Source organism: Mandrillus leucophaeus, unplaced genomic scaffold (genome assembly GCF_000951045.1).
Source record: "Mandrillus leucophaeus isolate KB7577 unplaced genomic scaffold, Mleu.le_1.0 Scaffold612, whole genome shotgun sequence".
NCBI lineage: Eukaryota > Metazoa > Chordata > Mammalia > Primates > Cercopithecidae > Mandrillus > Mandrillus leucophaeus.
In genome coordinates, this window is record NW_012106609.1 from 1,818,167 (window position 1) to 1,844,767 (window position 26,601).

The following is a 26,601-nucleotide window of genomic DNA, read 5'->3' on the forward strand; positions in this document are numbered from 1 at the left end:
GAGTCTCGCTCTGTCAACCCAGGCTGGAGTGCAGTGGCATGATTTCGGCTCACTGCAAGCTCCACCTCCAGGGTTCATGCCATTCTCCTGTCTCGGCCTCCTGAGTAGCTGGGACGACAGGCACCAACCACTACGTCCAGCTAATTTTTTGTATTTTTAGTAGAGATGGGGTTTCACCGTGTTAGCCAGGATGGTCTCTATCTCCTGATCTTGTGATCCGCCCACCTCAGCCTCCCAAATTGCTGGGATTACAGGCTGTTTATAAATTCTTAAACTTTAAAATGTTTTTACATATTGGTATATACAATAGCTTTAAACTTTAAAACTTAAAGTGTACATTTAAAGTGAATACAAAGAATACATTTTGTTGTGAAAAATTCAAAGAATATCAAAGTAAAAGTTCTTCTTTCTCTCTTCTACCAAATACCATTATTCTCTCCAAAGGTAACCAGTGTTTAAAGTCTGAAAGTTTTCTAGATCAGTATAGATACATTACATTTACAGCTAAAGTTTTTATTTTTACATAAATAGTAGCATACTGCATTTGTCCTGAAACTTGCCATTTTTCACTCAATATTTTGTCTTAAAAATCCTTTATCTATTTCAGTTTATTTAACAATTCCCCTGTTGACATTTAGACTATTTTCAGTTTGTTACTATTATAGAGACTGCTGCAATAAAACATCTTTTACATATATTTATTGGTACACACCTGTGCATATCCACGTACATACCTAGAAGCAAAATTACTGGTTTAAAGGGAATATATATCTTCAATTTTGGAATATACTACAAAACTGTCTTCTAAGAAGGCAGTTTTAAAAAGGGGCCTTTTCCTCTATATCTTTATCAATCATTTTAATTCGTGCCAATCTGTTGAGCAAGAAGTATCCATTTTAATTTGTATTTCATTAATAATAATTATTAGAAATAGGGTCTCACTCTGTCACCTAGGTTGGAATGCAGTGGTGCAATCATAACTCACTGCAGCTTTGAACTCCCAGGCTCAAGCTATCCTCTCACTTTACCCTCCCAAGTAGCTGGGACTACAGGGTGCATGCCAACACATCCGGCTATTTTTGTTTTTGGATACGGGGGTCTTGCCATGTTGCCTAGGCTGGTCTTGAATTCATGGGCTCAAGCGATTCGCCTCTGTTGGCTTCCCAAAGTGCTGGAATTACATGTGTGGGCTAATGTGCTTGGCTTTTATTAATTATTATTTATGTTATATATAATTAATTAATGCCTCTTTCCTTTTTCTTTGAGACACAGTTTCACTTCTGTTGCCCAGGCTGGAGTGCCATGGCATGATCTCGGTTCACTGCAACCTCCGCCTCCCGGGTTCAAATGATTCTTCTGCCTCAGCCTCCCGAGTACCTGAGATTACAGGCACCCACCACAACACTCAGCTAATTTTTTGTATTTTTAGTAGAGACGGGGTTTCACCATGTTGGCCAGGCTGGTCTTGAACTCCTGACCTCAGGTGATCTACCTGCCTCAGCCTCCCAAAGTGCTGGGATTACAGGTGTGAGACACTGCGCCCAGCCTAATGCCTCTTTTCATGTTTACTGGTTTGTAAGATTCTTCCTTGGAAAAGTGCCTTTTTCATATCCCTTGCTCACTTTTCTATGGGATTTATTTATCTTTCCTACTGATCTGTAGGATTTGCTATGTAGGACTGAAAATATTTCCCCTGTCATTTTTTTTTAACTTTGCTCAAAGTGCAAATTGATGTATACATCTATTTAATCTATATAAATTTATACAGATTGGCTGGGGCAAGGTGGCTTATGTCTATAATCCCAGCACTTTGGGAGGCCGAGGCAGGTGGATCACTTGAGGCCAAGGAGTTTGAGACCAGCCTGACCAACATGGCGAAACACATCTCTACAAAAAAAAAAAAAAAAGAAGAACAGATCATCAATTTTTAACTTTGTGACTTCTTTAGAAAGAGGATTTAAAAAATATCCTCTTATTTTCTCATAAACCCTTACTTTTGGCCTTTTATATATAAACCATCTAGTAGTTATTGTGGATACACATTAGGTAGGACTATAAACAGCTATTTTTCCAAATACACAGTCAGCTGACCTATCACCATTTATTGAATAGTCCCAATCCTTTTGCCACTGATATGAGACTTTTATCATAAACTACATACAAACATATATATATATCTTATGTATTTATAAATATGTGCATATCACATATATATATCCACCAGGCCCCCTGAAATAATTTTAAATTACTAAGCATTTATTAGAAATCTTATTTATGCAATATGAAAAACATTTTATCTCCTGGTACCCTTCCTCATGAAATACTTTTTATATTTTTCTTCTTAAATTATTAACTTTTTAAATTTCCAATTTCACATTTCATCTAGTCCAAGAATAAATCACCTTAGGATTACATCTATTTGAAATATGAACTCTAGGATTTTCTTCCAAAAGAAAAGACACCTAACCTATGTCTTTGTACCAGAAAATATCCACCATAATGCACTGACAAAACTATATAAAAGACCTAGTTTAAATGAGACAAGATATCTAGCAAATATTAAGCACAGAGAAGTGCAATTAATGTTATTTCTATTCTTTGTCTCCCTCTCTCCAAATTTCTTACCTGTTGCAAACTGAGAATGAGAGTCTTGGCACACTGAATTTTATCAATCTGCCTGGTTTTACTCAGTGTTTCCTTAATAATATCACCATAGTCATTGTAATACTGTGAGGGAAAAAAAGAAAACACAGCTTTAAAATTATTGAAATTTCATGAGATAAAGAATAGGTTGGTGTTACCTCCTTTGAAAATGGAAAAAAAAAAAGAACAGGTTGGTGAAAGAAAGGAAAGGTAAATAAATAAGTGTTTAATTTCTTCATCTTAAACATAACAGGAGTTAAATAACTGTCTAAAGTTAAAGGAATGCACATTTGATGTTTAAGATTATGAACTAATATTAGTAAAACCAAAAAAGCTGGGAATTCCAGGAAGAGAGGTGGTGAGAAAAATTCCCCATTCTTGTTTTTTCATGTTTGATACAGGGTCTCACTCTGTTACCTTACCCAAGCTGGAGTGCAGTGGTGTGACTGTAGCTCACTGCAGCCTTCAACTCTGGGCTCTGGTGATCCTCCCACCCCAGACTCCTAAATAGCTGGGACCACAGGGCGTGTGCCACCACGCCTGGCTAATTTAAAAAAAAAAAATTTTTTTTGTAGAGATGGGGTTTTTGCCATGTTGCCCAAGCTGGTCTTGAACTCTTGACCTCAAGTGAGCTACCCACCTCAGCCTCCCAAAATGCTGGGATTACAAGTGTGAGCCACTGCACCTCGCCTTGTCCATTCTTGTTTTTTGTTTTTGTTTTTATTTGTTTTTGAGATGAAGTCTCACTCTGTTGCCCAGGCTGGAGTGCAATGGCATGACTCGGCTCACTGCAACCTCTGCCTCCTGGGTTCAAGCGATTCTCCAACCTCAGCCTCCCAAGTAGATGGGACAACAGGTGTGTGCCACCACGCTTGGGTAATTTTTATATTTTCAGTAGAGACAGGGTTTCACCATGTTGGCCAGGTTGGTCTTGAACTCCTGACCTCAAGTGATCCACCAGCCTCATCCTCCCAAAGAGCTGGGATTACAGGCGTGAGCCACTGTGCCCAGACCCATTCTTTAAAACATGATTGAACAGACAACATCTAAAATGTACAGATCAAGAAACAGAAATTTTGCTAGAAGTCTCCTGAAGAACTAAAACCAAAACAGTTAAAACTGCTTACTTCCGGGAGGGTGGGCCTAAACAGGGGGAAGGGGGGATTAGGGTCACAGACTTAACTCTTTATTTAATACTTTGTGTACTATCTCATCCCCCAAACCCCTATCAACATGTCTATATTTTACTATCGAAATATAAAAAAGTAAAACACAGACATTTTCAACAGTGACTGGGAAAAGTTATAATTCAGTTTTTTGACATAAGATTTAAAGAATTTTTTCTGTGAGTAAATAATCAAAAGGTTTCATTTAAAACCATTAAATCTGGATATTGTTTCCAAGCTAAAGTCTACAGTCTATGTGAAGAAGTGATTAATAACAGTTTGGCAATTAGATTTTCAAAATCTCAAAAACATAGGTATGTTTCCACAGTGTGAAATGCTAAAAGGCGAACAGCTCAAAAGGATCATCCTTTTAGTGCAAAGAAGAATTATCTCAATGAAGAAAAAAAGAAATATCAAAACACTAAAGTACTGGAGCAGGCAGATTTCTTTTAAGTTCAGATTGAACTAATTATGTACAAAAGATGGAGGAAAAGCCACATAGCCATATATCAGAAGAGCAAATAGCTATTACAATACTCACAAAAAGGTTAGAGCCTATAATGAATAGAAGTGTCCCTGAAATGTTAAGGATGATAAAAATTCTGAATAAGACTTGCTTCTTGGAACCAATGAACTATTGTTAAAGGATTACCAGGAAAAACCAGAACTCAACACATTTTATGCCTCTTTATTTCCTGCTAAAGAGAAAACTATATAAAAAGGGTAGGATAAACACTTATAAAATGGAACTAACATCCAAGTTTAGTGAAGAGATAATGAAAGCATCAAGTTGTTCCAAACTGAATTAGTTTCCTAGGCCAGATGAATTGTGTCTTAACAAAATTTGTGGAGATTATGGAAACTTTGTGCTCTTTAAGAAATGGTAAAGAATAGGAAAGATGCTAGAGGACAGAGAAAGATAATCATAGTTCTGATTTTCCAAAGGGAAAGAAGGTTATATGGAAAATTAACCCCTCCTCCACAAATGCCTGGGATCCACCCTAGATATTTCTCATTAGGTTTGGTGGGACCCAGGAACATGCAATTTGCAATAATGTTCCAGGTGACCAATGGAAAATCAGGATGAGGAATAACTATTCTGAACAATACCATCAGTGAGCTTGATGCTGAGCCTAAGATTACAGAATACATTATTAAATGTAACGCCTGCGAATATTTGGTAACGCCTGCGAATATTTGGAAAGGAAATGGTCATTGGAAGCAAGCAGAAGTTTACTAACAGATCATGACATTTTCTTTTAGAAAGGTTCAAAATGCAAATATCACAGTCTATTTGGATATCAATAATTAGTTTGACAAGCTCTTTCATGATTTCCTTGTGGACTAAGTAGAGAAAAATGAGCTGAAACAGGTAGGTATGTTTATGCTGCTGTCTTGGCAAGGGCTTGTCTTCCTTCCCATGCTCATCTAGTAAGCTCCTATTCATCCATGCAACTCTGTTTACATATTAGCTTTAGGAATTCTTATCTTGCTCTTCTCACTTAAGTGTCTCTCTATATTTGGTGTTAGGTTAGTAATTTATACATCTATCACAACAATAATCATGCTGAAGCTTTGTGGTCCAGTGAAAAGAGCTAAGCTTTGAAGTTAGACAAACCTAAAATAAAATCCCAGTTTCTGTTACTTTAATAGTTGTGTGTGACCTTGGAAGGTTTACCTCTTGATCCTTAGTTTCCTTATATGTAAATGATGATACTATTTCTTACATCACAGGGTTATTAGAAAGATCAATGATAATGTGAAAGTCTTAGAACAGTGTCTCAAATATAAATGGCATGAACACACGGCAGTCATTCATTATCAGTATGCTACATTATGTTTACATATTAGTTAACTCTTAATCTGTAAGCTCCTTAGTGCAGAAATCATGTCTTACTTAAACCTCTGGCTACCAGCACATTACTCATCACACTACAGTTGTTCAGCAAAATATGATAAATCAGCTACTATATCATAACTGGAATTGGACCATATCCAAACATGAAGACACAAGTAGATCAAATGGCACATACAAAATTCTAAATAGAGGCAAAAGAGAATATTCTCTGTGACACAAGAACAAGGCAAATACAGGAAAACTGAGAAGTATTTCCTCCCATCTGTGCCTGTCAGGCCACATCAAGAAGAGTTCTGAGCACTGCTTTTTCAGAGGGTCAGGAACAAAATGGAGCTTATGAAAGTAGCTAAAAAGTATGTTCTTTCATATAAATGCTCGAACTCCTACTCAGTGAAATGGATATAATAGTACAGACTGATAAAAAGCTTATAGAAAAGAGAGAAACTTTATCATAAAATCATCCACATTAGACAGGTGAAAAGCTGTCAATTTTAGCTTCTGTCTTCATCCTTTCAATTGCAAATTTCTCTGCCAGTTAGAGGAAGGAGAAAAATAAGAATATTTAACTATACCTTCATGTAGTGTTTGAAGATGTCTGCAGCTGCATGCATGTCAACAATGTCATAAATGATAAGTTTGCTGAAAGCAGCAAGTAGATTCCTTCTTTTATGTAAGGCCTCAATTTTATTAGCTTCATCTTCTTCATCACCCTCTAAACACAGATTATAAATTGGTTATGAATTCTGGTACTTTATCCACGTAAAACAATGCGGATAATCTGTATAATTGAAAATTAGCTTAATATTATAACTTCACAAATAGTACAAATCAGTTTTAGATGGGACAAAAACTGTTACATTAATTATTTTAGGGTGCTGTATTTACTTATTTATCAAACACTAAATAGGTACTAAGGTTCCTATCTTCTTAGGAGATTACCATAGTAAAGACTGAATAAGATAAGCAAACCATATGTAGTCTACCCTCCCTATCTGTGGATGCAGAACCCACAGATAGGGAGGGCTGACTATACTATACCATTTTATTTAAGAGATTTGGGCATCCATGGATTTTGGTATGAGTGGGAGTCCTCGAACCAATCCCCCACAATACTGAGGGACAGCTGTATAAAAAGATTGTTTTTCTGATACTTGTGTCAAAGCAATACTGTGAAATTATCTGTTTACCTTTAAAATGCTGTCTTTTCTTATTTCAATATTCCTTATGTGTTAATACATTCTCACAGAGAGAACACTTCTGAAAATTTTTAAGACACAGGGAAAAAGTTTTCTTTCAGAAAAATATTTAGGGAAGAAATGGAAATATGGATGAGTTAAATTTTCAGTGCTCATCCTAAACATGGTTATATTATCAACTGAGAAACAAAATATTTTGCAAACCATGTTATGCACATCAAAAAAAATTTTAAAGCCCTATCAAATACTTTCAAAACAAGTGTGTTTCTTTCTTAAATTTATAAGTTTCAGACTCTACTGGGTTTTCTATTTCTAATCCTAGAAAAAACATGCCAACAGCACTCCAGATGATAACATTTGTTTCAGGCTCCGTACTGACCCTCTCCTGTCCTGGCCTGCCCTTATCTTCTTTTTTCTCTTCCTTATATGTATAGATTCATAAAAAGAATTTGCTGGCAGTCTCTCCTTTCTACTAAATAGTCTTATTGTGAAGCATCAGTGGTTTGACAAGTGGACATTTTTTTGCTTAAGACAAGTAGCAGGTAAATTTGTCTCTTGAGATGAAAACAGACTCTAAATAAATATACTGTTTTACAGACTAGTATTTTCCAAAATGTTCTAAAAGAACAGCTGAACAGTATCAAATAGATTTGTGGATCAAATATACTTCTTACATTATTTTACAGAGCTTAAATAATCTATTTCACAAATAACCTATTCTAAGTGACACTTATTTACAACTAATCATTAACAATTTAGTCTAATATTGCTAAGTTATCACTCTGCAGGCACAGCACAACTTTCACTAGTGAGGTTTAATAACACTTTTTCAGCATTTAATATCAAACAGTTATGTTTTGTTCATGTAAGTAATACATAATGACCACTTAGGAACAGAATGGAACCTGGATACTTTCCTTTAGAAAAAGTATGAACCCGGATATAGCCAATTAGAAACAACATCTATCCTACATACACATTTGTACATGTGGGAAATGACAAATGTACACTACTATTCATTACACCATAGTTTGTAATAGTTGATGACTGGAAACTAGCCATATGTCAATTTATGTGAGATGGATTATACGTATTATGCTATATCTACATAAAGAAATGCTGTAGAGCTGTTAGAGAAAGAGCTCTTTATATAACGACAGGAAAAGATCTGAGGTACAATGTTAAAGGAGGGAGACTTCACTATGTACACTTCACTATGTACATTTTTATTCTTGTTGGTTTCTGAACTACTATTAACTTTTTTTTTAAATTTTAGTTTTTTTCTGTTTTGTAGAGACAAGGTCTCGCCATATTGCCCAGGCTGCTCTTGAACTTCTAGGTTCGAGCAATCCTCCTGCCTCGGTCTCCCAAAGTGCTAGGATTACTAGTGTCAGCCACTGCACCCAGCCAACTTTTTTAAAAGAAAGAAATCTCGATAATTTTTACAATTGAATTTGTTTCTTTTCTCCTATCTTTTGGGGTTGGTAAAACAAAATCAATATTGACAAGATGATAGCTACAAGTACCCATGCTCTGGTTCTCCTCGTCTTGGTCAATAAAAACGTGATCCATCACAAAACTGAGAAGTTCAGACTGGAGTCCAGTATCTGGATTAAACACCAAAGGCTGAAGGCCCTCTCTGCCACCTGTCATTAATTGATGGCTGAAAATCATCAGAAGATCACAGAGTAACATGAAAGCCTGGAATACAAAGGCAATTCATCAGCAAAATACTACACAAATGTAACTACAAGTCAACATTAATGAAAACATATGAAATTAAAACATAGTTTAATAGCAATACCATAATATAAATTTTAAGTATTTAAATTCCAAATATTTAGTTACAATTTCCAAATTTAATAAAATTACTTTTTCTCACTAAACACTTGTCTTATTTAAGACTTTTCCCAAATATAACCTATTTCTTTTACTCTGCTGTATCAACTCAAAAACAGCTCATTAAGATAGTTTGACTTGAACTTTTAAAAAATGAGTTTAAGCAAGATGTTGATCACAGGTCAAAAGAACAAAATGAGTTTAACTCAACTCTGGAAATACAAAATTGATATAACAGATTATAACAAAGATTAGAAATCAATTGTATATTGCTTAATCAAATTAGCATAAAATTTGAAACTCTAATTCAACATAGTATAATGAATACTTCTAAAAATTCTGATGTTAAAAAATTCTGTCAGTGTACTACTGCACATTGATGTTTCCGTCAACAATGGACTGCATATACATGATGGTGGATCCCATAAGCTTGTAATGGAGCTGAAAAATTCCTATCACCTAGTGATGTAGTAGCTACATAACCCTGTGGTGCAACACATTACTCACAAGTTTGTTGTGATGATGTTTGTGGTGATGCTGGTGTATTATGATGCCAGTCGTATAATAGCATAGCATATACAACTTGTGTATAGAACTTAATGCTTGAGGATAATGAATATGTTGTCAGCATATGTATTTACTATACTAATACTATACTAATACTATACTATACTATACTATACTATACTATACTATACTATACTATACTATACTGTATTGTACTATTCTACACTTTTAATCATGATTTTGGAGTGTACTCCTACTTATGAAAAAAGTTAACTGTGAAACATCCTCAGGCAGGTCCTTCAGGAGGTACTCCAGAAGAATGCATTGTTATCATAGGATAGGACAGCTCCATGCAAAATACTGCCACTGAAGACATTCCAATGAGACATGTGGGAGGTGGAAGACACTGATACTGGTAATTATGACACTTTGTAGGCCTAGGCTAATGTGTGTGTTTCTTTTCTTTTCTTTTTAAAGACAGCGTCCTGCTCTGTCACCCAGGCTTGCTGGGAATGAAGTTTTTGGTGTCACACAAAAAAAGAATTAACATGGGAACAAATGATGAAACAAATGAACAATGAAAGTAAAGGCGAGCTTTACTTTCTGCAGAAAGGGTGCTACTCAATAACTGTCCAGTCACGAGAGCACACTCTACTCTCCTACCCAAAGGAGACTGACACGTCTACCCTACTGCTGTGTCCAGTTTCCATTGGCTGGAATAAGACCTCACATTTTACACTTTACCCGACTGGCTATTAGTTTAAAACTTTCTTAATTAGGTAAGGGGGATAGAACAAAGAAAGAAAAGGAAGTTGCCCAGGGATAGTTAAGCATCTCCAAATAAGGAATGGCATGCACTATGGGCTGGAGCTTGTCTAGTTCTGTCCAGGCATGCTGGAGCAAGCTAGGGCAGCTGATTGAGAACACACACACACACACACACACACACACACGCACACACACACACACACAGTGGATAGCAATCTTACAGTAAGAAATTGTGACTTTTTATAATCTTTGAAGAACTTTCCCATTTCTCACAGGCTGGAGCGCAGTGACACGATCTTGGCTTACTGCAACCTCTGCCTCCTGGGTTCAGGCCATTCTCCTGTTTTAGCCTTTCAAGTTGTTAGGACTACAGGTGCATGCCACAACACCCAGCTAATTTTTTTGTATTTTTAGTAGAGATGGGGTTTCAACATATTGGTCAGTCTGGTCTCGAACTCCTGACCTCAGATGATCCACCCACCTCAGCCTCCTAAAGTGCTGGGATTACAGGTATGAGCCACCACGCCTGGCCTGTTTCTTATTTTTTAACAAAAAAATTTTTTTTTTTTAAATTAAATAGGCTGGATGCAGCGGTTCACACCTGTTAATACAAGCACTTTGGGAGGCTGAGATAGGTGGATTTCTTGAAGCCAGGAGTTTGAGACTAGCTTGGCAACATGGTGAAACCCTGTCTCTACTAAAAAATACAAAAATTAGCCAGGCATGGTAGCCACACGCCTGTAATCCCAATTATGTTCAGAGGCTGAGGCATGAGAATCATTTGAACCCAGGAGACAGAGGATGTGGTGAGCCAAGATCACACCACTGCCCTCCAGCCTGGGTGACAAAGTGAGACTCTGTCTTAAAAAATAAATTAAAAAAAAAGCTTCTAGAATAAGGATATACGAAAAAAATATTTTGATCGGGCGCGATGGCTCACACCTGTAATCCTGGCATTTTGGGAGGCCAAGGTGGGCGGATCACCTGAGGTCAGGAGTTCGAGACCAGCCTGACCAAAATGGAGAAACCCCATCTCTACTAAAAATACAAAATTAACCAGGTATGGTGGTTCATGCCTGTAATCCCAGCTATTAGGGAGGCTGAGGCAGGAGAATCGCTTGAATCTGGGAGGTGGAGGTTGGGGTGAGCCAAGATTGTGCCACTGCACTCCAGCCTGGGCAACAAGAGCAAAACTCTGTCTCAAAAAAAAAAAAATTTTTTTTTTGTACAGCTGTTTAATGTGTTGTGTGTTAGGTATTATTACAAAAGAGTTTAAAAGTTAAAAAATTAAAAAGTTTATAAAGCAAAATAATTACAGTATGATAAGGTTAATTAATTATTGAAGAAAGAAAAACATTTTTTTGTTGTTGTTGAGACGGAGTCTCCCTCTTTCGCCCAGGCTGGAGTGCAGTGGCTAGATCTCGGCTCACTGCAAGCTCCCTACCTCCTGGGTTTACGCCATCCTCCTGCCTCAGCCTCCCGAGTAGCTGGGACTACAGGTGCCCTCCACCACACCCGGCTAATTTTGTTTTTGTATTTTTAGTAGAGACAGGGTTTCACCATGTTAGCAGGATTGTCTCGATCTCCTGACCTTGTGCTCCATCTGCCTCGGCCTCCCAAAGTGCTGGGATTACAGGTATGAGCCACCACGCCCAGCCAAGAAAAACATTTTAATTAATTTAGTGTAGTCTAAGTGTATGGTACATATAGAGTCTACAGTGGTGTATAGGAATGTCTTGGGCCTTCCTATTCATTCACCAATCACTCACTCACTCATTCACTCACTCAATCACTCAGAGCTACTTCCATTCCTATGGTAAGTGTACCATTTTAAAATCTTTTATACTGTATTTTAGAAATGTCTAGATACATAAATACCCGTTGTATTATAATTATCTATAGTACTCAGTATAGTATTATACAGTACAGGATCGTAGCCCAAGAGGAATAGGCTATACCATACAGCAATGGCATGTGGTAGGCAATACTATTTGTTTGTGTAAATATACTCTTATGATGGTCATACAATGATGAAATTGCCTAACAACACATTTCTCAGAATGTATCCCTGTTGTTCAGTGGTGCATGACTGTATTAGAAAACCATTAATATAAAAACCAGTATCTAATAAGGCCTACAAACAAATTTAATTATATAAAGAAACTTTGAATACATTTGTACACATTATAGGTATGGTGCCAAATTTGCCCTGTTTAATGAATTGAGTGAAATAAATGGGTCTGATCAGTTTGTTACAATGGAAAGATTTTGTTGTGGGGTAATTGAGGGCTCTGAAACCTCCCAACAATCCACTAACACTGCCCCCTCCAAAGTTGATTTCTATGGGAAAACACAATTTTGGCATTTAGTTTGGAATGCCTGTATATCTGGTTGTCCAACTGCAGCAAGAGTCTTGGCAATTCGCGCCCTGACAGCACAACCATGAAATATACTAAGGTATTTAGAAAGAGCCATTTGAAAAAAGGAGAGCATAAAGAGAATCCAGGGGAAATACTTTTTAACCAGAAGGCCATAGTTTTGGACATCACCAAGCAGGTATGATGCAGAAACACTGGATTTGGGGTTTAAATGGCAGAGCTAGGCCGGGTGCAGTGGCTCACACCTGTAATCCCAGTACTTTGGAAGGCCGAGGCAGGCGGATCATGAGGTCAGGAGTTTGAGACCAGCCTGGCCAACATAGTGAAACCCGTCTCTACTAAAAATACAAAAAAATTAGCCAGGTGTGGTGGTGGGCGCCTGTAATCCCAGCTACTTGGGAGGCTGAGACAGGAGAATTGCTTGAACTTGAGAGGTGGAGGCTGCAGTGAGCTGAGTTTGCGCCACTGCACACCAGCCCAGGCGACAGTGGGAGACTCTGTCTCAAAATAAAATAAAAAGTTAAAAAATAAAAATAAAATAAATAAAATAAAAGGCAGAGCTGGGTATTTCTCCACAGCATAAGTAGTCTTCTGAATATTTAAAGAATAAGGTTTAGGGAAGACCATTTCTGTTTCCATTTTAAGTTAAATGCTGATAACTCAATAAAGATACTTGTCACTATTTGTAAGAAGAGATAGCAATGGATAAGTAATACTGTACTCTTTCACCAGATTAACTGACTCTAGCCCAATATCCAAATAAGAGATAGTATGGAAAATACACATTCTGTTTTACACAAATGTACTCCCCAATACAACAGTCTATTTAAAAAATAGTTTACAAAATCACATCATGGAAACAGTATTTCCCTGGCCCACCCTGACCCTCTTTGGGCAATGCCCCTCTGCAAGAGATGAGGAATCTATTAGACCAATAGGATATGTCCACCTGCTTACCAAACCCCACTTCTATGCCACTGTCCAAGTATAGGGACTCAGAGACTCCTTGCCCTAACAGTCCTGAGCCTGTTGTCTGAGCCTGCAAAGGCCTCTTCTTTAGGCATACTGCAGACCCAATGTACATATTACTAGGCCTCTGGGTGGTCAATGGGCAGCTGTTTGGGCAGGTGGTATGGACGGAGTTTCAATGCGGGGCTAAAGTGTTGGCATGCATGTGTTAGAAACTCTAACTGGTGTGGGAAGGAGCTGAAGGTAAGATGATAAAAGGGTATGTCATATGTCAGCTCCCCAGACACTCAATATTCTGTGTAGAATTTTTTTTTTTTCTTTTCTGAGACAGAGTTTCGCTCTTTTTGCCCAGGCTGGAGTGCAATGGCATGATCTCGGCTCACTGCAACCTCCATCTCCCGGGTTCAAGAGATTCTCCTGCCTCAGTCTCCCAAGTAGCTGCGATTACAGGTGCTGCCACCATGCCTGGCTAATTTTTTTGGTATTTTCAGTAGAGATGGGGTTTCACCATGTTGGCCAGGATAGTCTTGATCTCTTGACCTCGTGATCCACCCGCCTTGGCCTCCCAAAGTGCTGGGATTATAGGCGTGAGCCACTGCACCGGGTCATTCTGGTGTAGAATTCTTAGGAGTCAAAAAGTCTACATTTCAACCTGCCCTTCCAGCTGATGACAATATACTTGTGAAAGTAAAAGGAAAGAATGTATATTATATAATAAGTTTGTTAGCTTGCTTTATAACATAAATATTCACACATCTACAGTCTTGTTCTAGGTCTAGTAAATGTTAGGAATGAACATGTGTACTAAGAACTGCCATAAAAAAATTGTATCTTTTTTTTTTTTTTTCTGAGACGGAGTCTCACTCTGTCGCCCAGGTTGGAGTGCTGGCGCAATCTTGGCTCACTGCAAGCTCTGCCTCCCAGGTTCACGCCATTCTCCTGCTTCAGCCTCCTGGGTAGCTGGGACAACAGGCGCCCGCCACCACGCCCAGCTAATTTTTTTTGTATATTTAGTAGAGACGGGGTTTCACCCTGTTAACCAGGATGGTCTCGATCTCCTGACCTCATGATCTGCCCGCCTCGGCCTCCCAAAGTGCTGGGATTACAGGTGTGAGCCACCGCGCCCGGCAAAAATTGTATCTTCTTAATGTTCATTACTGTATTTGAGTTGATTTTATTGAGAGCTCTTACTGATAATTTCTTACCTGTTCTTTCACTGGAGTATTAACATTTGACAGGCACTGCTGGCAAACAGCCAAAAAGGATTTCACTGTTTTCCTCAATACCAACAAATCCTCCTGTAAGACACATTCAAATTTGCAAGAATGAATTACAGGATCACAGAAAACTGATCTAGAAGAAACAATAAGTGGAAAATAGCAAAACTGGTTTATTCTCAAGGAAATTCATATAACCAAATTTAATGTTGGGAACCATTTAATGTAGTCATTTCTTAGTTATCTGTCCCAATAGAAGGGGCAGTGACACTGACACTCTGAAACAGAGTTAGCTATGGAATACTCAGTATGATTGCTTTCAACAAATTTCCTTTATAAATATGGTTTACTTAGGTTGATTAAGATTGTTAGTCATTCCTGTGACACACATTACTGCTAGTAAAGTGAGGCGGCAGAGCAGCACACTGAAAAAACTCAATTAGGCAACAAATGTGTACTGAATTTATCTTATATTCTCTTATATCTCAGCACTCTGCAAAATGTCAGGGGAAGAAAGATAAATGTAAGACAGTGCCATGCCCTCAAATAGTTAACATTCTAGCAGACAGACCAATTACGAAGATGAAGTTATTGTATTAACTCTAACTGTAGCAAAGTTGGAGAAATCTTCATAGGAGGATGGGCTTTAATCTAAGGTTGGATGGGTAAACAGATTTAATTAGATGGCCACATAAGATTCCATAAGGAACATTTGAAAAGTCCAAAAGGAAATTTCAAGTCGGGTGCAGTGGCTCATGCCTGTAATCCCAGTGATTTGGGAGGCCCAGGTGAGAGGATTGCTTGAATCCAAGAGTTTGAGACCAGTGTGGGCAACACAGAAAATTCACTGCGCATGGTGGAGAATGCCTGTAGTCCCAGTTACTGGGGACGCTGAGGTAGGAAGATCACTTGAGCCCATGGGGTCGAGGCTGAAGTGAGACATAATTGTGCCACTGCATTTTAGCCTGGGTGACAGAGCAAGACCTTGTCTTAAAATTTTTTAAATTTATCGAGTGCCTACAACCCACCAGGCACTGGTTTAAGGGCTTACTATTATATAGTTTAGTATTTATATTGATCCTAAGAAACAGTAATTATTAGCAAGGGGTTGAAACTAGGACTATCTGATATAAGAGCTCATATTCTTCTCACTGACTAATGAGTAAGACACATGCAGATACCAACATTTAAAACAGCAATGAAGACTAATTATCTGAGCAAAGGCTAATGTAGAAACACTTAAAAAGTACTCAACTAAAACTCTTTAAGCTACTCTATTTTATACAGATGACAGCACTGAGTCTTTTTGGGGATCTTTACATCCCAAATAATGACACTTCAAAAATTACATACATATTTCCTTTTGCTAACATGAGGGTAGTATGTGTAAGAAGGAGCAAGTTTATCTTGTGCACAGCAGTAAAAAGGACACCCTCTTGAGAACTTTTCATGTTTCTGCAGATAAATATCTAATAACTAAACCTCAACGTTCCTGAAACTTCTTTAATTTTAAACATTCAAAATACATTGAAAGAAACAGATGAGGGAACAGGCAACTACAATATAGTGTAAGGAGTGCTATGGTAGGAGAAGACATGGGCCCCATGTTGGAAAACTTAACTCAGAGTCAAAAGTAGTCATGAAAGAGTTCCCAAAGAAGATAACATGTAAGCTGAGTCCTGAAGGAGAAAAATAATCTAGCTACAGAAAAAGGTATTCCAGGTAATGCATAGATATTCAAAAGTGCAGAGGTGGCTAGGTGCGGTGGCTCACGCCTGTAATCCCCGCACTTTGGGAGGCTGAGATGGCCAGATCACCTGAGGTCAGGAGTTCGAGACCAGTCTGGCCAACACGGTGAAACCCCGTCTCAACTAAAAATACAAAAATTAGCCGGGTGTGGTGGTGCATGCCTATAATCCCAGCTACTGGGGAGGCTGAGGCAGGAGAATGGATTGGACCTGGGAGGTGGAGGTTGCAGTGAGCCGAGATTGTACCACTGCACTCCAGCCTGGGCAACAGAGCAAGACTCTATCTCAAAAACAAAAAAACAAAAACCAAAAAAAAAGTGCAGAGGTGCTTTTGAGGAACTGTTAATTTATTGTAGTGTAGCTGGGGTATAAATAGGGAAGACAGCAGCAAGAAAAAAAGCTAAAGAGGAATAAAACCATTTGCATTTACATAGAAGACCATTTAAAATATCAGTTAAGTCATTTGGATATTGTCCTGCTGGCAATAAGGAACTGCTGAAGAAGGATTTTTAGCATGAGAGTGCTAAAATTTTGTGTAAATGACTCATTCTAAACACAATGGAGAATGATGTCCAATAGGTCAGTTAGAGTAGTCACATCTTTCATTGAGAGCTTATATGCACCACATACTGTGTTCCCAGGACTATAAATTTACATTTCATCATCACTCTACAAAGTAAATTGCAATATTCCTGTTTTACAGACAAGAAAACTGATGTATCACAGCACCCATAGATGCTAAGTGACAGAGCAAGGATCTAAACATGGGACTCCCTGACTCTAAAGTCCATGTTCTTAATCATTACTGTGTATTTTATTGCATATTAATAAAGGCCATACGAATTTTTTTTTTTTTTTTTTTTTGAGATGGAGTCTCGCTCTGTCACCCAGGTTGGAGTGCAGTGGTACGATCTGGGCTCACTGCAGCCTCCGCCTCCAGGGTTCGAGCAATTCTGCTGCCTCAGCCTCCCGAGTAGCTGGAACTACAGGTGCGCACTGCCATGCCTGGCTAATTTTTATATTTTTAGTAGATAAGGGGTTTCACCATGTTGGCCAAATGGTCTTGATCTCCTGACTTCGTGATCAGCCAATCTCGGCCTCACAAAATGCTGGGATTACAGGTGTGAGCCACTGTGCCCAGCCAGGGATAATTTAGAATAAGGGCCTGAAAATAAAATATTGGCTCTAAAGACGTGGATGGATGAAAGATAAAGCACTAGAACTGATAGAATTTAGGGAGTAATCGGGTAGAGGCTGCTGCTGATTACTCCTTAATTTCTAGGGAGCTGCCTACTAGATGAATTGTGGTATTAAGTCATCAAGATAAAAAACACAGGAACAGGCCAGGCATAGTGGCTCATACCTGTAACCTGAACACTTTGGGAGGCTGAGACTGGCGGATCACCTAAGGTCAGGAGTTCAAGACCAGTCTGGGCAACATGGTGAAACCCAGTCTCTACTAAAAATATAAAAATGAGCCAGGCGTGGTGGCAGGCGACTGTAATCCCAGCTACTCAGGAAGCTGAGACAGGAGAGTCGCATGAATCCAGGAGGCGGAGGTTGCAGTGAGCTGAGATTGCACCACTGTACTCCAGCCTGGGAGACAGAGTAAGACCCTGTCTCAAAACCAAAAAACAAACAAACAAAACAAAAAACAAAAAACAACAAAAAAAGGAACAAATGCAGTGATAGCTAAATTTTAGAGATGACGATTTTGAGATCCCTAATAGACATCTTGAAGATGTCTAGTAGGCAGCTGCGTATGTGAGTTCAAAGCCCAAGAGAAAGAATATGAGTCAGAAGAAGGATTTGGAAGTCTTCAGCATTTAGATGGCAACAGATGTGACAGAAGTGGATGAGACTGCTCAAGGAGAATACACAGAGAAAGGTGACAGTGAGTATCCTGGGAAATACCAATATTTGAAAGATGAATGACAAAGAAGAACTTATGAAGAAATCTAAGAAATTACCTGAGAAGTAGAAATAAAACCAGGAGAATATGGTATCCCGGAGGTAAGAAAACATTAAAAAAATGAATAATTAACAATGACAAATGCCACAGAGAGATAAAAGAGATAAGGATTAAAAGTGCCCCAGGAATATAGCAACTATGAAGCTGTGGGTGACCTTGGGGAGAGCACTTTCAATAGAGTTAAGAGTGCTGAGTCAAGACTGCAGTGAGCTGAAAGGAAGATAAGGAAGAAGTCAGCTCTTTCAAAAAAGTATGATTATAAAAAGTCAGTGAAAAATAGGATGGGGCTGATAGAAGTCTGCAGGTTGATGATGGATTTTTTTGGTCACTCTTGACCTTTTTAAGAGAAAAGATTTGAGAATGTTTGCTGAATGAATAGTAACTAAAAGAACAAAAAGCAAGCAATGCTATTAACTAGCTATGTGATCTTAGAAAAATTATTTTACATCTCAGGATTGAAGAGTTTTAAAATCTATAAACAAGAGAGTTGAACTAGGTATTCTGAGGTTCTATGTTAACTCTGATTCTGCTAAATTAACTCTAGGAAACTCAAATGAGAACAGATAGTTGTCAACCTGTAAACCTTCCAGTATTCAAAGGAACACTGTTCCATTGTTAGTACCTAAAATAGTGCTTTACATATACTAGGTATTTAATAAATAGTTACCAAATGAAATGTTGGTATACTTAATATGGATGTTTACCACAATCCTAGGGGCAACTTATAATGTGTTCACTTCATCAAACAATAAATAATTATTGGGTTTTTAAGAAATGATGCTAGGAGTTACTAATGTTCCTTTACTCCCTCAGATTTCTTGATTAATATGTAAGAAAGTATAGGGAATCAATCAGTCATCTTAGGAGTTGGAGGCAAAAGATTCCTTTAAAGGTTGAGCACAAAGCAAACGTGTCTTATGTGAAATGATTACTTCCCAAAACATCTAAAGAGTAGTACATTTAATACCACAAATAAGTAAGCAATCTACTGATGAACAGTAGTATTTTAAGAGACACTGGAAACGTGAAACAACCAAGGAAACAGAAGAAATTAAAGGCTTTTTTTTTTTTTTTTGAGACAGAGTTTTGCTCTTATCACCCAGGCTAGAGTGCAGTGGTGCTATCTCGGCTCACTGCAACCTCCGCCTCCTGGGTTCAAGCGATTCTCCTGCCTCAGCCTCCTGAAAAGCTGGGATTACAGGTGCCTGCCGCCACGCCCAGCTACTGTTTTTTTTCTTGTATTTTTAGTAGAGACGGGGTTTCGCCATGATGACCAGGCTGCTCTCGAACTCCTGACCTTAGGTGATCCACCTGTCTTGGCCTCCCAAAGTGCTGGAATTACAGGCATGAGCCACTGCGCCCAGCCAGGCTTTCTTTATTGTTATTATTTTTTCCTCTTCTTTCCAGTGGGGATGGACCAAAGACCTTCTTTAGCAATAAAGTTTAGCCTAGATTTGGATGCAACCTAAATATTGAGTGCTCAAGAAAGTTAATTTAATTGTAACTATATTCCAACTGAGAGAATTATACATACTGACAGATTTGGGTAAATGAACACAGACACTGTATACTTAACAAAGTTAGCTAATCTCTTACAGTAAATCCTTTGAACAGTTGGGAAGAGAATTTAGGGTCTTCAGAATTTCAGAACTCAGTGCTTTTATTCATCCACTTCATGATGTTGGCATGTTACTGTACTTCATTTGATTTAAGTAGTGGGAATTATGATTCCCAAGACTGTGATTTTGCTCAAGTTGAGGAAGGCTGCCATTCCTGGGTCACGTAGTAGTAAATATCTATACATTTTCAAGGTGTTATATCAAGATTTTGAAATTAGTTCAGGATTTGCCAATTTAAGACTCCAGTATTAAGAAAGCAAAGATGTCTCACAGAGTGAGCTTTCGTCTTAACACCCCTTAAAGAACAATAGATAATATTCAAAAGAAAAAGAAATATGAAAAGATTTAGAATAGGGCAAATTATAAGAGCTTGTTCTAAATAGGTTAAAATTAGCACATTTACTATGAATTATTTTAAAATATAAATCACTGGCTGCTTTTTAATTTGAAAAAAGTTACATTCCTTATATTATGGATACTGTCACTTCTCATCTGCTATAATAGCTGTAATTCATTATGAAAAAAGTAAATATGCTTAACTTACTTCATTTTATCTGGGCCAGAATGCAATAATAATAAAAGTTAACATTTATCCACACTGACTACTTGCCAGGCACTAATCTAAATTTTTCACAGATTAACAACTGATCCTTACAACTGTAATAGGTATTGGTATTATCACCCCCATTTTACATATAAAGAACAGGCATGGCCGGGCGCAGTGGCTCACGCCTGTAATCCCTACACTTTGGGAGGCTGAGGCGGGTGGATCACGAGGTCAAGAGATCAAGACCATCCTGGCTAACGTGGTGAAACCCTGTCTCTACCAAAAGTACAAAAAATTAGCCAGACGTAGTGGCGGACTCCTGTAGTCCCAGCTACTTGGGAGGCTGAGGCAGGAGAATGGCATGAACCTAGGAGGTGGAGCTTGCAGTGAGCCGAGATCACGCCACAGAACTCCAGCTTGGGCAACAGTGCAAGACTCCGTCTCAAAAAACAAAAACAAAAACACAGGCACAGAGATGTTAAGGGACAGGCCCAAAGACACACAGCCATTAAGTAGCAGAGTGAAATAACAAAAGCAGTCTGCCTCTAGACTGTGGTCTTAACCACTATGCTATAATGACTCTTTAATATGATAAAATTAATATGTGGCAACTTGCAGAGACAGGCAGCATTATGAAAGTAAGAAATTTGGCCAGGTGTGGTGGCTCACGCCTGTAATCCCAGCACTTTGGGAGGCTGAGGTGAGTGGATCACCTGGTCAGGAGTTCGAGACCAGACTGGCCAACATGGCAAAACCCTGTCTCTACTAAAAATACAAAAATAGCCAAGTGTGGTGGCACATTTTGTAGGACTACTACTCCAGAGTAGTCCTAGCTACTCTGGAGGCTGAGACAGGAGAACCACTTGAACCTGGGAGGCGTAGGTTGCAGTGAGTGAAGACTGTACCATTGCACTCCAGCCTGGGCAACAGAGCAAGACCCTGTCTCAAAAAGAAAAAGAAAAAAGGAAATTTGAGGCCAGGCGTGGTGGCTCACACCTGTAATCTTAGCACTTTGGGAGGCCAAGGCGGGTGGATCACTTGAGGTCAGGAGTTTGATACCAGTCTGGCCAAAAAGGTGAAACCCCATCTCTACTAAAAATACAAAAAATTAGCCAGACGTGGTGGCACACGTCTTTAATCCCATACTCTGGAGGCTGAGGCAGAAGGATCACTTGAGCCTGGGAGGTGGAGGTTGCAGTGAGCTGAGATTACACCACTGCACTCCAGCCTGGGCAACAGAGTGAGACTCCATTTCAAAAAAAAAAGTAAGAAATCTGAAAGCTGAATTACTCAAATATATTTATATATAAACAAAAAAGCCAGTTAACTCACTAGACATTGAAAAAGAATAATACAAGAACAAGTTATACTGATTATACAGAATGTCATTTTAAGAAACTAGAACACAACAAATTTTACTTCCACAAATCCCCTTTCTAGCCAGATTACCTGGATTATAGGAGTGGGAACTGAAGCTAATGGGTGAATACAGAAGAGTAATCTATGCTATTTTATCTAACTTCTCTTAGTCCATATAAACTGTCCTTAAATTGGTGCTTCCTTTCAAATTTCTTTTTCCTAAATGAAACCACTATTTTATCTTATTTTTAGAAAGCAGCATGGCATTAAAAGCACTTTTTCTGGCTGGGTGGGGCAATTCACACCTATAATCCCAGTACTTTGGGAGGGGGAGGCAGGAGGAAAGCTTGAGGCCAGGAGTTCAAGAACAGCCTGGGCAACAAAACAACATCTGTCTCTACAATATATCAGCCAGGCGTGGTGACATGTACCTATAGTCCCAGCTACTCAGGAGGCTGAGGCAGGAGGATCTCTTGAGCCTGGGAGATTGAGGCTGCAGTGAGCCATGACTATGCCATTGCACTCTGGCCTGAGAAACAAAGTGAGACCTGTCTATGAAGAAAACCAACTTTTTCCTAGAGTAGCTGTGGAAAGGAATTCAGATGTCTTAAGTAGTAAGATCACACTGAGATGTAAATCATGATATCTTGGTTATATTTTGTATCCATTTTGCAAGTAGCTTTATTAGACTGGCTAAGGTTTTTTGCTTCCTGGTAGATCTAGTAAAACCGAGAATTAGAAGACTGAAACCTACATATACCCATATATAAAAGGGCTAAGATAGTTTCAGTTTACCAATGATCTACTGACCAAGATAAGAGGAGAAACCTCTTGAAGAGACAGGGTCCCACTATGTCTCCCAGACTGGAGTGCAGTGGCACAATCATAGCTCAATGCGACCCTGACCTCCTGGGCTCAAGTGATCCTCTTGTCTCAGCCTCCCAAGTGGCTGGGAATATAGATGTGTGCTATCACACCTGGGCTAACTTTATATTTCTTGTAGAGACAAGGTCTTGATATGTTGCTCAAGCTGACTTTGAACTCCTGGGCTCCAATAATCCTCCTGCCTCAGCCTCTCAAAGTGCTGAGCTTACAGACATTAGCCACCATGCTTGGCCAAGAAGAGAAACCTCTTCAACAAATTAAGCTGATGTTTTTAAAACCCAGACTTGGCCTGGCACAGTGGCTTATGCCTGTAATCCCAGCACTTTGGGAGGCCGAGGTGGGCAGATCACAAGGTCAGGAGTTTGAGACCAGCCTGGCCAATATGGTGAAACCCCGTCTCTACTAAAAACACACAAAAAATTAGCCGGGCATGGTGGTACACACCTGTAATCCCAGCTACTCAGGAGGCTGAGGCAGGAGAATTGCTTGAACCTGGGAGGCAGAGGTTGTGGTGAGCCAAGATCGCACCACTGCACTCCAGCCTGGGCGACAGAGTGAGACTCTGTCTCAAAAATAAATAAATAAAAATAAAAAATAAAATAAAATAAAATAACAGTCTTGTCAGCAAGATACCAACAATGAAGAACCCTAAATATGGAAGGCACAATTAAGATGATGAATTTATCATATAAGCTATGTTAGAAAGAAGCTTTTTCCTAAAGGCACAAAGGCTCAAATTTGACATCTTAGGAAGAAAAAATACCTTAAATGTAGACTGCCCCATAACAGCAAACGATATTATAGTCAGCGAGGAAAGGTAAGGGAGTTTAATTCCTACACACACACAAACAGAAGTATACAGATTTTAAATGTGTCATTCCTTTTAATTTTCTTCTACAATAGTAGCCAGCACTACAGGCACACACCACTATGCCTGGCCAAAAAAAATTTTTTTTTTTTTTGGTATTTTTTTGTAGAGACCGGGTACCACCATGTTGCCCAGGCTTTGTTCCAAAATTTTACGTGCCTAGTGGAGGACCAAATTTAGTTGTGTTTTCATCCATAACTATGAAATACTGTTAAGATAATCACAGTCAGAAAATGAAGCTATAGAAAAATTAATTAGTAAACACATAAAACTTTAGCTCAACATTATCTGACAAATAGAGATTTTTGGAATGGGCAGAAATAAAACAGTAAAGTAGCAAAACAAGGACCCAGACCAGATAAAAATTCTCAGAATACAAAAATAAAGCCTGCTAAAAATTTAGTGATCAATTTTCATGATGAAAAGGAGGCACAAAACTAAACTTCTGCTTACCCAGAATAGGCAAACACAGTTTTCTAACTGACAAAGTTTGGTAAACAAGGCCAAGAAGTTAACTTATTAGGCCACTGGCTGGCAAATTTTTTGTGTTAAGGATCAGATAGTAAATATTTTAGGCTTTGCAGGCCATATGGTCTGGATCCAACTACTTAACTGTCAGCGTAGCACGAAAGTAGTCCTAGATAGTACACAAATGAATGAGCATGGTTGTGTTCCAGTAAAACATCATTTACAAAAACACATCAGGTCAGATTTGGCCCACGGTCTGAAGTTTGCTGAGCCTGTTCTGAGCTATAAAGATCTTTGGAGACAAACGGTATTATGTTTCTTTGTACCTACACAGTGACTAATATACAACAAGGCTCATTAAGTTACTTTTCACCTGAAGTCAGTCATTATCCATACTATATATAAAAGAGAACTAAATTAATTCACTTGGAACAAGTGACAAAAAGAACAAGACACAAAAGGCCCCACCATTGTGGAAGGGTAAACACTATGCTGTATTTCCGAGATTGTTTTCTTGTAAGAGTAATTGCTACCGGCATCTTTCTTCAGAAGAATAGGGGGAGAGTGTGCAACTTTTGTGAATATACAATAAAACGACTATTGGATATTTAAACCCCAAATGTAATACCTAGTTTTCAGTGTTGTTGCTGCTCTTGGCGATCTGAATCCCCACCTGCTGACTCCTGCCATTGCCTCAAAGGCTAATCCACTTATGATCCAGGAACCCTTAAGCTGCCTACTGTAGTTCCAAAACATCTTCTGATTTCTTTCCTGTAGTATACAAAGATGAAGGAAGCTAAAGAAGGAGTCAGAGGAACAGGGGAAAAGTAGTGACTGTTAGGACCAAAGTGAGAGACTTGAATTCCCAAATTATCCCAAAAATTCAGATGGAGGACTAAATCTATCACACTGTATCCCAAACCTACACTACCCATCAAGTATGTTTATGTATGCCCATAGCCTCAGGCAAAAGTTCAATAGTTCATTTTGGTTTGGACAGGGGAGAAGATTACCAAAGCAAAGACTACGATTTAATGCCAACAAAATAACACTTACTGTTAATTCAAACACTTCTTTCAATTTAATCTTCTCAACAAACTTATCCAGCAGTGAGTATCATTCTCATTTTATATATCAGGAAAGTGAAGCTCAAGGTGAAGTACCTTGCTTATCTTGCCACAGGTGGTAAAGAAGTGGAGTTAAAAATTCAAACTCAGTTTTAACTCCAAAGACCATGCTCCAACACACACAAAAATGCTGGAAACAGAAGAACTGGGAGCTGCTGCTTTTTTTTTTTTTTTTTTTGAGACGGAGTTGCGCTCTGTTGCCCAGGTTAGAGTGCAGTGGAATGATCTCGGCTCATTGTAACCTCCGCCTCCTGGGTTCAAGCGATTCTCCTGCCTCAGCCTCCTGAGTAGCTGGGATTACAGGCATGCGCCAGTACGCCTGGCTAATTTTTGTATTTTTAGTAAAGACAGGGTTTCAGGCTAGTCTTGAACTCCTGGCCTCCAGATCCACCCACTTCGGCCTCCCAAAGTGCTGAAATTAGAGGTGTGAGCCACCACACCGGCAGGGAGCTACTTATATAAATTGTATAAGCAACAAGAAGTCATTTAACAAACAACCTAGTAACTGTTACTTATTAGGAAAAAAAATTTTACTGAAAAACCTACTGTAGTAAGGAAAATGCATTACTGTACCACTTAGGGGATATTAAGCAGGATAAGAAACCTATTTCCTTTTTACTCAAATAACCTGACAGGAAAGGAAACATCAATTTTGGTGGAGGAAATCTCAAATCTCTGTACTAGAAAGTGTTATGTTGTCTAAATATTCTTTTTTTATACATAATAACTTTAAAAAACAGAGATGGGATCGCACTATGTTGTCCTTGGTCTTGAACTCCTGGCCTCAACCAATCCTCCTGCCTCAGCCTCCCAAAGTGTCTAAATATTCTTAATATTGTTTTAGGCTTCTGAAAAGCTTAGTGAAAACGTATTTTTACAATGTAATACCTGTTATTTAGAATTAATCTTCTTAGTCCTGCCTTGTTACTTAGATCATGAAGTATTAAATGTCTTAAGGAGTTTACGTATTTGTAAACTAGGCTACTGTGTCTTAATAGGTAAAAACAGCATTCATTGTGGACAGGCTAGTGAGGCTGAGGGGGCCTTATACTTTATTTATTTGATTTTTTTTTTTTCAGACTGAGTCTCACTCTGTTGCCCAGGGTGGAGTGCAGTGGCGTGATCTCCGTCTCCCAGTTCAAGCAATTCTCCTGTCTCAGTCTCCTGAGTAGCTGGGACTACATGCACACACCACCACACTTGGCTAATTTTTTTGTATTTTTAGTAGAGATGAGGTTTCACCATATTGGTCAGGCTGGATTTATTTATTTTTATCATTATTCTTCTTTGAGACGGATTCTTGCTTTGTCACCCAAGCTGGAGTGCAGTGGTGCCATCTTGGTTCACTGTAGCCTCCACATCCTGGGTTCTAGCAATTCTCCTGCCATGGCCTCCCGAGTAACTGGAATTACAGGTGTGTCCCACCACACCTGGTTCATTTTTGTATTTTTAGTAGAGATGGGGTTT

General features: G+C 38.7%; 1 protein-coding gene across 2 annotated transcripts in view; it reads right to left on the reverse strand.

Moving 5' to 3' along the window:
• STAG1 (stromal antigen 1) overlaps nt 1-26,601 on the reverse strand; it is a 306,806-nt gene that overhangs the window by 24,684 nt on the left and 255,521 nt on the right. For both annotated transcript variants that reach the window (XM_012000038.1, XM_012000037.1), the window contains exons 22-25: nt 14,530-14,622; nt 8,390-8,564; nt 6,240-6,379; nt 2,626-2,727 (exon numbers count right to left, since the gene is read on the reverse strand). In XM_012000038.1, the coding sequence (XP_011855428.1) occupies nt 2,626-2,727; nt 6,240-6,379; nt 8,390-8,564; nt 14,530-14,622 (510 nt within the window). The remainder of the gene's footprint in view (nt 1-2,625; nt 2,728-6,239; nt 6,380-8,389; nt 8,565-14,529; nt 14,623-26,601) is intronic.